The 13056-nt window shown below is 39.6% G+C and overlaps 1 protein-coding gene and 1 non-coding gene across 4 annotated transcripts in view; both read left to right on the top strand.

Moving 5' to 3' along the window:
* Positions 1-13056, top strand: part of Haus6 (HAUS augmin like complex subunit 6) — a 36550-nt gene extending 23494 nt beyond the window's left edge. The window contains 6 exon segments of one of the 3 annotated variants that reach the window (NM_001401872.1): positions 764-845; positions 5539-5605; positions 5951-6133; positions 6469-6604; positions 8063-9043; positions 9841-13056. In NM_001401872.1, the coding sequence (NP_001388801.1) occupies positions 764-845; positions 5539-5605; positions 5951-6133; positions 6469-6604; positions 8063-9043; positions 9841-9890 (1499 nt within the window). In that variant the 3' untranslated portion in view covers positions 9891-13056. 3 annotated transcript variants of the gene reach the window in all.
* Scarna8 (small Cajal body-specific RNA 8) lies at positions 5335-5465 on the top strand. Its single transcript, XR_015621549.1, has one exon.

Raw genomic sequence — 13056 nt, 5'->3', positions numbered from 1 at the left:
TTGGTTTGTTTCGAGATAGTTTTTGTAGTACAAGCTGTCTCAAACTCTGTATAACGAAGCTGGCCTTGAATTCCTGCCTTTACCTTCCAAGCTTCATGGTCCAGCACCATGAATGGCTACATCTGTCTTCTTATAAAAGCCTGCTACCACATAATCTGTTTTTTCTTTCTTCTTTATCTTTGGTTGTTATTTTCCCCCAAATACTGTTTTATGTATGCATGCTCACTATGAAGTGCATGTGGGAATTAGTGTTCTCTCCATGTGGGTTTAGGGAGCTAATTCAGGCTGTCAGGATTGATGGCATGCACCCTTACCTGCTCAATTTTTAAAAATTGTTTTCCTGTGTGGTGGCTATGGGTGTGTGGGTGTTAGGCAGGTCTGTTCTGTTGTGTTTTTGCAAGTTTGCAAGGCCAGTTGGCCTGCAGTCCTCCAGTTTCTTTTTCTCTGCCTCCCGTTTCTTGTAGGTGTTCTGGGATTGTGGCCTCAGGGAGTGACCTCACGTCGTCAGGTGTGCATGGCGAGTTGTTTTTATGCACTGAGCCATCCCCTTGTCTGCTTACTCACGCTTATGTTTTTCTGGTTTCTATGTAGAACCTATTCTAAACAGTTGGGCGTGAGCTCAGTGTAGAGCACTTGTTTAAGGCTAGCAAAGGTTTAGACTTTGGTTTCAGGAGGAGAAGAATATGTCTTTAATGTTTCTAGAGGCCTTTGAATATTAGAATACACAAACCTAATTAAAGGAATAATTTTTGAACTTCCTTAGATTTACATAAAGAAGTTAAACAAGAAGATGGTGGCAGAAGAGAAGTGGATACTCCAGGAAATGTGTGTGATGGCGCTGACAGGTAAAACGTTTGACTCATATAGAACTTTCTGTGTGGTGGAATAGTGCATGATTTCTTCCTCTCACCCAGACAGTGTTTTTCTACTGTAGATCCGCATTTGCAGGTGTTCAATACTTACTATGCCTGGGTATTTTTTCTTCTATATTTCTGACTATTGGGTTTTATGGGAATTATCTGAGTTTTGAAGAAGGTACAGATTTGGAAATTACATAAGGTAAGTTTGGGAATTTATGCCCCTTTCTATGTGTGTGAACTATCTTAAAATCACTATTGAGTGAGTAAGATTTGGGAACATTTGAGGTCATATGGTTTGGTGGGAACTTTCAGACTCGTGCTTTCTATTGCTGTGGCTGAGTCCAGCTTAGCTTTTAGTTGGTCCACGTATTTCCTGTTTTAGCCTGCATAGCTTGCTGTTTGCATCTATATTACAGATTTTTTAAAAAAAAGAACTGTTTATTTTAAATGTATGCGTGCTTTGCTTACGTGTATGTAAATGCAGTGCCTGGTGTCTTTGGAGGCCAGGAGAGGATGCTAAGTCCTGTGGAATTGGAGTTAGAGTTACAGTTCCATCGTAGGTAGTAGTCACTAAACCCTGATGCTCTGCAGGAATAGAAAGTGCTCGTAGTGGGTGAGCCCGTCTTTTCTCCCCCTGGCCAATATATTGATGGTGGTGGTTGTTATTTTTGAGGTAGGGTCTCATTGCATAGCTTTGGTTGTCTTGGAACTCAAACTGGCCTTGAACTCACAGAGATCTGTCTGCTCCTGTGTCCTGAGTGCTGAGATTCCAGGTGTGCGCACTATACTCAGTTTATAATGAAGTTTTTGATATTTATAACAGTTACATTCTTTACAAAAAAATACTAGAAGATATTTGATTTACTCTAATGCCAAATTTAGCAGGAAAAGCTATTTTGTTACCATTTCTTTCAGGAATTCTATTTTCTTTATTGCCTGCTTTCTATTATCCTGTTATCCTGATCTGTTAGCTCTTATGATGAATGCCTGATATAAAGTAAAAAACTGAGGACCAGTGAGATAGCTTAGTGGGTAATGGTGTTTGCTCCCAAGCCTGAGGACCTGAGTTCAGTTCAGATCTTTTAGACCCACATAGTGGAGAGAAAACCTTCTCCCCATGTTGTCTCCACATATGTCCTATGCCTCCTCCCCACCGATGAATAAAAATGTCAAAACCTCTGAAGTAAATGTACATAGTACACTTGGGTAATTTTTATTGGAAGTAGGAATTCTTATGTAACAATGAAACAGGTAACTGAACAGATGATTGGTCTTATGAACATACACGTGGCATATGCTTGTGTATGCATGTATGTGCTGTGTATGTATCAGACCCTCCCGCTTAAGCTTATGTAGGAAGCACATTACACTGAGTCATCTTCCCAGCCTTTCTATTGTTTTTTCATTTGTTTCTATTTCTCTGTTGTTGCATGAGTGTGGGGTCAGAGCGACAGCTTGTGCAAATTGGTTCATTACTTCCTCTACAGTGTGTGTTCCAGGGCTGAAACTCAGGTTGCCAGGCTTGGCTGAGATTTGTTTCTGGTATCTTTAATTATATGTGTGTCTGGGTGTGGGTATGTGTACGTGAGTGCTGGTGCCTGTGGAGTTCAGAAGAGGGTGTGGAACTCCTGCAGTCGGAGGGTCAGGTGTTTGGGGACTGACCAGTGTATGCCAGGACCTGAGCTTGGTCCCCTGTAAGAATAGTGCCTACTCTTAAGCTTGGGGCTGTTGCTCTAATGCCACCATGTATTATCATTTGGTTGATGTTTGCCTTTTGTATATTTCGTGCAGTACAACTTCCCCAAGGAGAAGAGGGACAGATATGAAAATAGATCACCTATGAAAATTGTGAAGGAAAGATTACTTGGGAGAAGTCTGTGGATTGAATATTATACTTGAAAACCATTGAAAGAGTACATTTTTAAGCTGGGTAGTGGTGGTACATGCCTTTAATCCCAGCACTCGGGAGGCAGAGGCAGAGAGAGAGGCAGGGTCTCTGCGTTGGATCAGTCTGGTGTCAGAGTGAGTTCTGGGATGACCAGGGCTTCACAGAGAAATCTAAACACTCCTAAGTCTCATTGATTAGGGTAAGCTGGTGGAGTTAGCATTGTACTTGAGCCAATATTCAGCAGTGGCTCATTCCTTTCCTGTTCTGTGAGCACTCTCTTCAGAGCAGGTTCTGCACAATTCCCCAGTGTATAGTGGCGATGCTGTTTTCTCAGTTTATTTATTTACTTTTTGACATTTTTACTTTTTGAATTGCTGGCCTACAATTCACCATGTAGACCAAATTGACCTTGAATTTACAGAACTCTACCTCCTTTCTGTGTGCTGGGAAAAAGGCATGTGCTACCACACCCAATGTTTCCCCACAACTTCTTTTTTCTTTACTTATTTTTACTTTCCTCCTAAACTTCAGTAAAAAACAAAATTCCAGTCTGGAATATTTTAAATTAGAATATATATGTGTGTGTATATATACACACATAGGCTTCGCCTCTCTAGTTGCTACGGATGTTGCACCTCTTACTAATTAATTAGTTTTAAATTTTGTGTATGTATGTATGTATGTATGTATGTATGCATGTATGTGTGTGTGAGAGAGATTTGGGGGTGCTGGTGTGTACATGCCATTTTGTACAAGTGAAGGTCAGAATTTTTTTTAAAAGATTTATTTATTTAATGTATATGAGCATCCTGTCACTGAGCAAACACCAGAAGAGGGCATCAGATCCCATTACAGATGGTTGTGAGCCACCATGTGGTTGCTGGGAATTGAACTCAGACCTCCAGTCTTTTACCTAATGAGCTATCATCTTCCATCTGCTTAAAAGATTTATGGTATTTACTTGTGGGACTCCGGAGAGAGCGTTGGATACCCTGGAGCTGCAGTGACAGGTGGTTGTGGGCTGCTTTTATGTACATGTTGGAACTGAACTTCGGTCCTCTAGAAGAGAAGCAAGTGCTTTCAACCATGTGCTGTCTCCACAAAACCCAGAGGAAAAACCACTAGATTAATTAGCACAGCTGTTTACTTTATACTCTGTATCTGAAGAGTAAGCCAAGTGCTCTTGGCAGGGGCCTCTGGTTTGGTTTGGTCTTGTTAAAAAAAAAAAACAACAAAAAACAAAAAACTAGCCTTAGAATTTAAAAGATCTTTTGAAATTAAGTTGAGAGTTAATTTTTGTTTTGTTTTCTACAGGGTCTCTGAGTCAGACTGGATGATCTAGGCTTACCTTGAACTACTTTTTTGTTTGTTTTTAAAGAAAATTTATTTGCTCTTTATTTATGTGTATACTCTGTTTGTATGTTTGTGTGTGTGTGTGTGTGTGTGTGTGTGTGTGTGTGTGTATACATGGGCCATGGCACACATGTGAAGGTCAGCCACAGTGGTTTGGCTGACTGGTTCTGTCCTACCTTTATTGTGGTTCTCAGGTCATAGCTTATGGGGCTCTGAGCAGAATGGTGTTTATATGTTATTATACGTAACGTAGTGTTATTATATACGTAACATAGTGTTATTATATACTTAACGTAGCTGCTGTAGAGCAAGGTTCATAGGAGAAACCGAGTTTGGAGATGGAATGCTAAATTTTTCTGTTACTTAAAAAGAACTTGATCTACAAAATTAAAGTTTTTGATAATGAAAAAGAATATCTGTACATGAGAAATATAAGAAGCCCCTCTTGCATCTGAATCTCTGAAGTAGGTTAAAATTTTATAAATTACTATTTATAAATTGCACTATATGAACATACATATTTTCATTACTATAGTGTGTTCTTTTCATGGCCTAGAAAGGGAGCAATAAAAAAGTACTTAATACAGCCATACTAGCATTGGAGTTTAAGGTGTGTGGAATACTATTTGCTTTTTTCATATTTAAAAATAATTTATATTATTTTTTTAATTTATATTATTCTTAATTTTTAAAATCATTTCTTTATGCTGAATCTGAGGATTTCATGTAGGACAGCCTACGTACTTGTATTTTATCCTTGCTATGGGATTTTAGCTTCAAGTGCTATTAAAAATAAATCTTCCACCTCAGCCACCCCCCAGAATAATCTTCTATGTGTGTGGGAGAGCACAAGATTGTCTGTGTGTGTATACAGGTCAGAGGACAATTGGGTTCATTTTCTGTCTTGGATCTGGGAGTCCAGCTCAGGTTCTGAGGCTACATGGTGAATACTTGGCAAAAGCTGCTTGTTTTGTGGCAGCCTTGCTTGGTAGCCCAGTCTGGTTGGAACTTGATCTTGCCTTAACTTCTGAAGTGCTGAAATTACAGGTGTGTGCTACCATGCTTGGCTGAAAGAATATTAAAGTCTCTGCCACTGTGAAATTGTATTATTAGCATGCTGAGGACATTGCGATAGTACACTTCTAGTCAGTTGAATTAATTTTTAGGTTGTATATATTTAAACTTATAAATGTTATAGGCATAAAAATATGTAGTAAGAAAGTTGGAGTTATTCGGGAGAGTGATACACAAGTTGGGCAGAAGTGCTGCTCCAATTGTCACTAGACCTCCCCAGAGTAAACTGCCTTTTGATGACCAGGGCGAATTGAGTGAAATCGTCATGGACAGATACGGGGCAGACAGTTTCTCACTGAGATACATCAAGTTAGTGAACGCCTCTCTACACATAACTTAGATTTGCCGTCTCTTTTCTTTCAGCCCTGTGCCTTTTCCCTTACAATGTGCTTCGTCCTCAGATACAAACAGTTTCACACTACTTGAGAAGGTATGGTCTAAAACCATTTTCATGATTGTGAGACATGGCCTTGCTAATTGGCTGTGTAGTTCAAGCCATTCTTGAACACATGGCAGTGCTCTTGCCTCAGCCTCCCAAGTGCTGGGATTATACAGGTGCTTAACGCTTGCCTTAGAAGACAGCTTCAGCTAATTGTGACTGCAGTGATTTATAAATTATTTTTGGTAACTTAATTACATTCAAGTTCTTTTCCTCCCATTCTTGTGCCATTTCTATTCTCTTGCTAAATGAGAATGTGCAATTATTTAGATCTGCCATTTAAAGAGCTTCAATACCAGCCACGATCATTACTTTATAATGTATGTCTTTTTTCAGGATCCAAATATGAGGACTCCCAAAGAGAAAAACGTGCCTTATAAGAAAATAGCAGGCTCTGAATTGGAAGACTCTCCTTTATCAGATACTGCAAAGAATGCACAGAGTAGTGTATCCGGAGGGTCTCTGCTGGAGAAAAAGAGTGATCCATTCCAGAGAGAGCAAGATCAGCTGGTGGACGAGGTTAGACAAGGACTATTAATAAATATGCTTACATAGTTGGAATATTTTTTCCTAAGTGCTGTTGGCATCAAAAATCGAGTAGAATTAATTGTTGAGAAATTTGGAGTAAAGGAGTCACAGGTGATAAAGATGAAGGCTAGGGGCTGGAGAGATTGTTCAGTGGTTAAGAGAGCGCGTGCTGCTCTTGCAGAGGACCTGGACCTGCAGCACGTCAGGGAGCGTCTGCCGCCATCTGCCGGTACTGGGCTGCTGACTGCTGTGCTCATGCTTCTTGCTGCACTCTGTCCTGTTTCTGTCAGGCCTGGGTCATTTTCCTTTTTTTCTTTCTCTTGTAGGTTGCCAGAGTAGTTCTGTCTGATTCACCACAGCTCTCTGAGGGAAAAGAAGTCAAATTGGAGGAGCTAATTGACACTTTAATTTCTAATCCCTTCTTAACCAGGAAACAAATTCCCCGGACTCCAGATAACTTGAGTAAGTTAATGCTTTCTGTTCCACTTTCCCTTTCTCATATTTTTGGTTGTGAGATTAGCCTTTAATGGCTGAGCCATTTCTCCAGCCTCACTTTCCCTTTTTAAGACATTTCCCACCATTAGACTCATGATCTTTGGAAACAATTTAAAACTGCACTTCTTGTTTAGCTGACGGTGGCTCTTTAGTCTGATACAATGGAATCTCGTTGACCTATTCAGCATGATCACTCACATTTTATTACTGTCTTTCATCAGTAATCTTTTGTGACTCTGAGTACCTCCACAAAAATATAATCAGTCCTGATGTTATAATCTTGTTTTAGTTGTTTTACTTGGCTATTTTTCTGCAAAGAATTTTATTTGGTCACTTAAAACTTCTGGGGCCAGTTGAGCCATCTTCCACATGGAAGAGAATGGCGTTGTCCTCTGTCCTCCATACATGCACCATAGCATGTGTGTAGTCATACACACATACACGTGTACAGGCATGCACTAAATAGACAAATGAATAAAATCAGTAAATATACTAAGAAAAATTTTCACCTTCAGATCAGTCATCCATGTTTAGGGAATATGATGATTTTGCTTTCCAGTCAGCAGCCCATGGCAAAAATAATCAGTGTCAAAAGCTTCCCTCTATTACCTGCGGTTGGTGTAGGTGAACCTGATGCTTCCATATTTAACCAATGCAGATCATTTGGGTTGAATGATTGAATACAGTTTCTTCTTTGCTTCTGATTCAGTTCATTGAGCTGAGACAGCATAGGTTACTGTTCTTCAAATGACAATAGGGTCCTGTAGTGTGTTTTTCTTTTTAAAAAATTATATTTAACACAACCTTGCGCATTTGTTAACACATTGCTTAAAGCCATTTCCATCCTACAATGGCAGATTTGAGGAGTTGTGGGAGATCAAATGATCGACAACCTAATATTAGTATCTAATTTTTTTTTTAAATCTTATTTATTTAACATGAGTACACTGTATCTGTGTTCAGATACCCCAGAAGAGGACATTAGATGGTTGTGACTATTATCTGGTTGCTGGGAGTTAAACTCAGGACCTCTTGAAGAACAGTCAGTGCTCTTAACCACTGAGCCATCTCTCCAGCCCTAGTATCTAATCTTTTAAAAACAACAAAAAACATTCTGCCCATTTCTGGTCTGGGTAGACAAGCAGATGTGTCTTTGCTGTATGTAATCAAATTTATTGTGTGTAAGTCTATGTATGTTTCAGGAATAGCTGTTGCTATGGCCCTGACTTGAGTTTGGTTATTAGGAGATGAAGTTTTCTGATGCTCTGGTTTGTCATCCTGTTCGCATATATATGGACCTTGGGCTGCTACTAAGGCAGGAGCTTTGTTTTCAGCACTAGAGTAAGGTATATTAATCGCATGTCTATGTTTGGGCATATGTAAATGGTAAAATATTTTTTGTGTTTTTTCCTCCACCTTAATTAGTAGCTGATATTAGAAGCTCATGGAGAAAAGCTGTCGAAACTGAAGTTAACAGAAGTTCAGATGGGATTCTAGTGGATGCCAAAGCTGGAGACGTGTCGTCAGAGTCTTCATCTACACTGCATAATCAGAGGGAATTTAGCATGGCTATTTTTTCCCCAGATTTTGATGGGTCTTATTTGCCTGAAGAGAAAGCTGTTCCAGATCAGCTTACCAGTGTACCTCAGAAACATCTGGTAACGAGTCAGATCAGTGAACCCCCAACAGAAGATGAGTCAGACTTGATAAATAAGAAAATGATTTGTAAGCAAGATTTAGAATGTGCAGCCACCAGGCTTTCAGAAACTAGACAAATGGAGGCATTCTCCCCTGCTGTGGGCAGTGGAATAGATGTGATGGGTAGAAGTAAAGAGGACTGTGTTCGACTGTTGGACTACTCACAAGCTTCTTGCAGTGAACCTTCCACACATAAGACTTTGCTATGGGATTCTTTCCAGAGGTTGAGTGGCATTGGCATATTACATGAGACTCTTCCAGAAGAAGTTGGTCACCTAAGTCTTAATAGTTCTACAAATTCAGAGACCACTTTTCACCTGGAACCAAAGACTTATGTAGACAGTGATGCTTTTCCAGATGGTGTGGGGAAAAGACAAGCTATTCCAGAATTAGATTCCAATTTACAGTCTCTTCTCAGTAGTTATGAGGCTCTGAAGAAATCTCTTAACAAAATCAGGAAAGAATCTCGCCTGTCTAACCTTGAACAACACAAAATAGAATTGAGTCCTGTAGCCAAGCAAGTAGATGATACATGCACTGTTTTGGACACTCAAGATTTGTTTGTTGACTGCACAAAGCTGTCTTCCCACGTGTCCTTTGATGAAAGAACACAGACTGTATCACCTCTATCTAAAGCTTTTCTGGTGGAGCAAAAATTGAGGACCACATTACCATGTAGGCTTGGGGAATTTCTGCCTAATTTAAAAGGTAAGAGTTAACCAAACCTGTGCATGCATCCATTCTCTTAACTTTTTTAACCCTCCTAGGCTAGAGTAGCACTGGGCTACCTACCCCTAGCTAGCCACAAACTTACTATATGATTTGGGCTGGCTTCAAATTTACCATGTAGCCCAGGCTATTTCTAATCTTCTGTTCACTTAACTTTTCATAAATATAGAACAAAGTGAGTGTTGTGTGGTCATGGTGGGTGATGTGACAGACATAATCCTTGTACCTTCATCAAGGGTAAGAGGAGTATACCCTTACTTCATGGATACTTTCAGAGTCCTGACTGTATATCTACAATGAGAGAGACAGACAGCTTTTCCAAATAGAGTCATATTTTGAGACGCTGGTGTTAGAATTCCAGCAGAGTGTGTTGGTGGGCAATTCAACCTATAACAGTATTATTGATGCTAAGCATTCAGCACATGTTATGAATCATAATTCTCTTGTTTTTATGTTTGAAAATTATATAAGAAAAAGTTAAAATTATTCTTAGGCATTTAGGACTGATTTGGTCTTATATAGATTTCTTGCATATCACTTTGGTTTTTCCATGATATTTAAACACTTTTGAAAAGTATTCTAGAAGTACATTTATTTATTTATTATTTATTTATTTATTGAAAAGACATTTGAGTAAAAATGATAATTTTATTCATTATTTATTAGTGAGTCTTGCACAGAGTAAGCCTTTGCTAAATCAAGAAATTTGCTACTTTTTGGAATTGTTCCTACTTTTCTGCGTAATAATTTTCCTCTTTTAAAAATCAATTTTTCAGAAGAAGAAATCTCAAGCAAGAGCCTTGAAGCAAGAGACTCTCTGATTTGACAAGATAAAGCATTTTCCAGTTGATTTAGCTGATGCACTTACTCTGAAGCCTTGTCACTTAACTGCAGCTGAGATCCACACATTGGAAGTGTAATTCTCTTTCTAGCATCAGAGAAGTTCTGAATGTACTTTGGCTTCTTATAATGTGTTTAGGTCTTTCTCTCTCTCTCTTTTTCTTGCTAAATATTATGAGTTTGAAATGTGAAGTATTTAAGAACAGCGAATGTCAAATTTTAGAAAACCATTTTGATTCCTAGAATAATCTTATAAGTAAATTACAAATATAGTTATGTTAAAAATATTAGTCATGGGGTTGGGGATTTAGCTCAGTGGTAGAGTGCTTGCCTAGCAAGCGCAAGGCCCTGGGTTCGGTCCCCAGCTCCGGAAAAAAAAAGAAAAAAGAAGAAAAAAAATATCAGTCATTAACATAAGGATGGGTGTATAATCTAATAGCCACTAAATAGCCATATCTCTCTCATTTTAGAGAAATAAACCATTTTACTGGATCTTGATGGATATTCTGGTAATAACACAAAATGAATGAGGTGTAGTACCCTTGGATGTGTAATCAAAGCAACACACTGTAACGTTTGTAAAATTGTAAACAGACTTAATGAATTCTAAGTATATTGGTCCTGCAGAATGATGTTGATAGGATAAAATGCATGTATGTGATAGGTGAAGATGAAATGGAGTGAATTGAGGAGATGGGGAAAGGTAGAAGATGGCCAGATGTTTAAAGAACAGTCAGACTCTGTTTTGTGTATGTTAGACTGAGAATTTAATTCTATTTATATTTAACAAGAATATCAATGAGAAATTTGCAAATTTGTTTTACAGTTGTGGTCTGTGGGTGGTATGGTGGGTGTTGTTTGTGGAAAGCAACAAGGTTTTATTACTTACTGATTGAAAGCATTAAAGTTCCCTAGTGCCTACAGAATATTCCAAAATAGTTTTGAGAAAATCGAACATGGATTTAACATTTATACATTTTGCCTTATTGTCAGAGGTCTTGTTTGTGTCATCCAAGGAATAAATACATGTGCCTTAATAAGCCTGACTAGAAGAGGCTCTAAAAGGTTGGTTTATCTCCTTCTATTCTGTGCAGAGCCTCAGTTTGTAACTTTCAAAATCCTGTCCCCAAGTCTTAAGAAAAGGAAGAAGAGAAAGGTAGATGGGCTGAGTGTCAGAAGGATTGTATAAGAGCTGTTTACAGGGAGGGAAAGAGGACATGTTTCCGAGGGCTCTGGTTCCTTCACGAGTGCAGCAGAGCAGACTGTTCGGGTGTACTGGGAAATCACTTGTTGTTGACAAACAGCCTGGTATCTAGACTCGAAGCATGTTAGGGGAGAAGAAGGACTATCAGAGGAGCCTCTGTCATCCAGAGCCAATGCTAAGTGTTTAATACACATGGTTGCATTTAACCTTTGTAATTGAGATAGGAGGTATACCTCGCCTGCAGATTCTGAAGCGAGTGAGAGATTAAGTGGCTGGGGTGGGATGCCGGGGCCACCTGTATTAGGATCATCTGAGATGCCTGTTTAAAGATGCTTATTGAGAGAGGGTCTGGAAATCTCATTCAGATATGCATCCATGGCCACTCACAGGCTCAGCAGCTCGATGCAGAGACTGAGATGCACGGTTAGCCCGAGGTACCTTTAAGACGGGGCACACTGTCGTATGCATATTGCTCAGCCCTTCATTATGAGAGTTGAAAGGTCAAGTATCTGGATATCTTGGGTTTATAAGAGTCACTGAAATTTGCCTGTGGATGGCTGAACATTCCTGAACTCATTATTTCTTGTTTCAGCACCATGATCAAATCTCCAATCTGTCACTTCCAAAACTGATAGTAACTTAATGCTTTCAGTGCTTTCCCGCACAGCGTCTCCTGCAGCTCTGTGATGGGTAGCAGCTACTTGGATCTTGTCAGGTCCTTGCTTACAAGCCCATTGATGGTTCATTGCAATTACAGAACAGGGTTTGGTTTAAAGACAGCTCCCTTACTTAGACACCCCTCCCCCCAAACTTTTACAGTACTTACCTTGTCCTTCTAGCTCATCTCAGTTTTTTAATTTGACTTGAAGACTTTAAGAACCTTTCATTATAGCGGTTAGGATTTTTTAAATTTTTTATTTATTTTCACATGTGTAGATGTTTGCCTACATGTCTGTCTGTGTACCTTTTTGGTGCCTGGTGCTCCCTGAGGAGGGAGTCAGATCCTCTGGGACTGGAGTTGGCTAGTACTTGAACCTGGGTCACAGGATGAGCAGCCACTGAGGCATCTCTCCAGCCAGTTATAGTTCCTTTAGAACTCAGAACAACACCTTCGATCCCAGCACTTGGGAAGGCAGGCTGATCTGAGTCTAGTCTACAAAGTCAGTTCCAGGACAGCCGCCAGGGCTACAGAGTGAGACCCTATCTGTAAAACAAGAGCTGAAGGCTCAGACAAATCACGTGGTCTGCCTTGATGTCTTAATTTGCCCTCCTAGATCCATGGTCTGACATCCTTTTTGAAGTCTATTGTGTAACTCTTTTGTGTGGGAGGGTGGGGGGTGGGAGGTAGGGATCTTGCAGTTGTTCAGGTTAGCTTCAGCTCACAGCAGCCTTCCTGCCTCGGTCTCCCAAGTGCTGGAACCACAGATGTTTACTTAGTTTTTACTTAGTGTCTTTGTCCCCCACTGTACGTGATTTCTGATCACAGCTGTGCACACACCTTACCTGTGTAGATGTCTGTAGGGTATGTATACTGCTGAGCATGGAAAATGCTGACAAGTAAGATAAGAGTACTTAAGGAGCATTTGGGGGACAGGGACCAAGCTCAACAAAATTCTAAACAGACATTTTGAAACCTTTACAGTAGTTTTCTTAGTTATAAGGTCTGATACCAATTTTACCTAAAGTGTAGATGGGAATTCTTGAGACCTGTATAAAAGCAAACTTTTTTTCCCTAATGTACTAAAAAAATGTGTTTCAAAACATTTCATTTAATGTGTGAAGACATTATGAAGATCAGATGCCTGGTTGCTCTCAAGAGCACCCAACTCTTTATGCACGGAGAGCTGGCAAGTTCATGTTCTTAAGTGGGAAATGCCTATGTTCTAAGGACTGTTTGGAAGTGTGTTCTACAAACTGCTGTCTAGAATAAATACTCAGTGTTTCACCA

This window comes from Rattus norvegicus, chromosome 5 (assembly GCF_021556685.1).
Source record: "Rattus norvegicus strain SHRSP/BbbUtx chromosome 5, alternate assembly SHRSP_T2T, whole genome shotgun sequence".
In the NCBI taxonomy this organism is placed as follows: Eukaryota; Metazoa; Chordata; class Mammalia; order Rodentia; family Muridae; genus Rattus; species Rattus norvegicus.
This window is presented reverse-complemented; position numbering and strand designations above follow the sequence as displayed.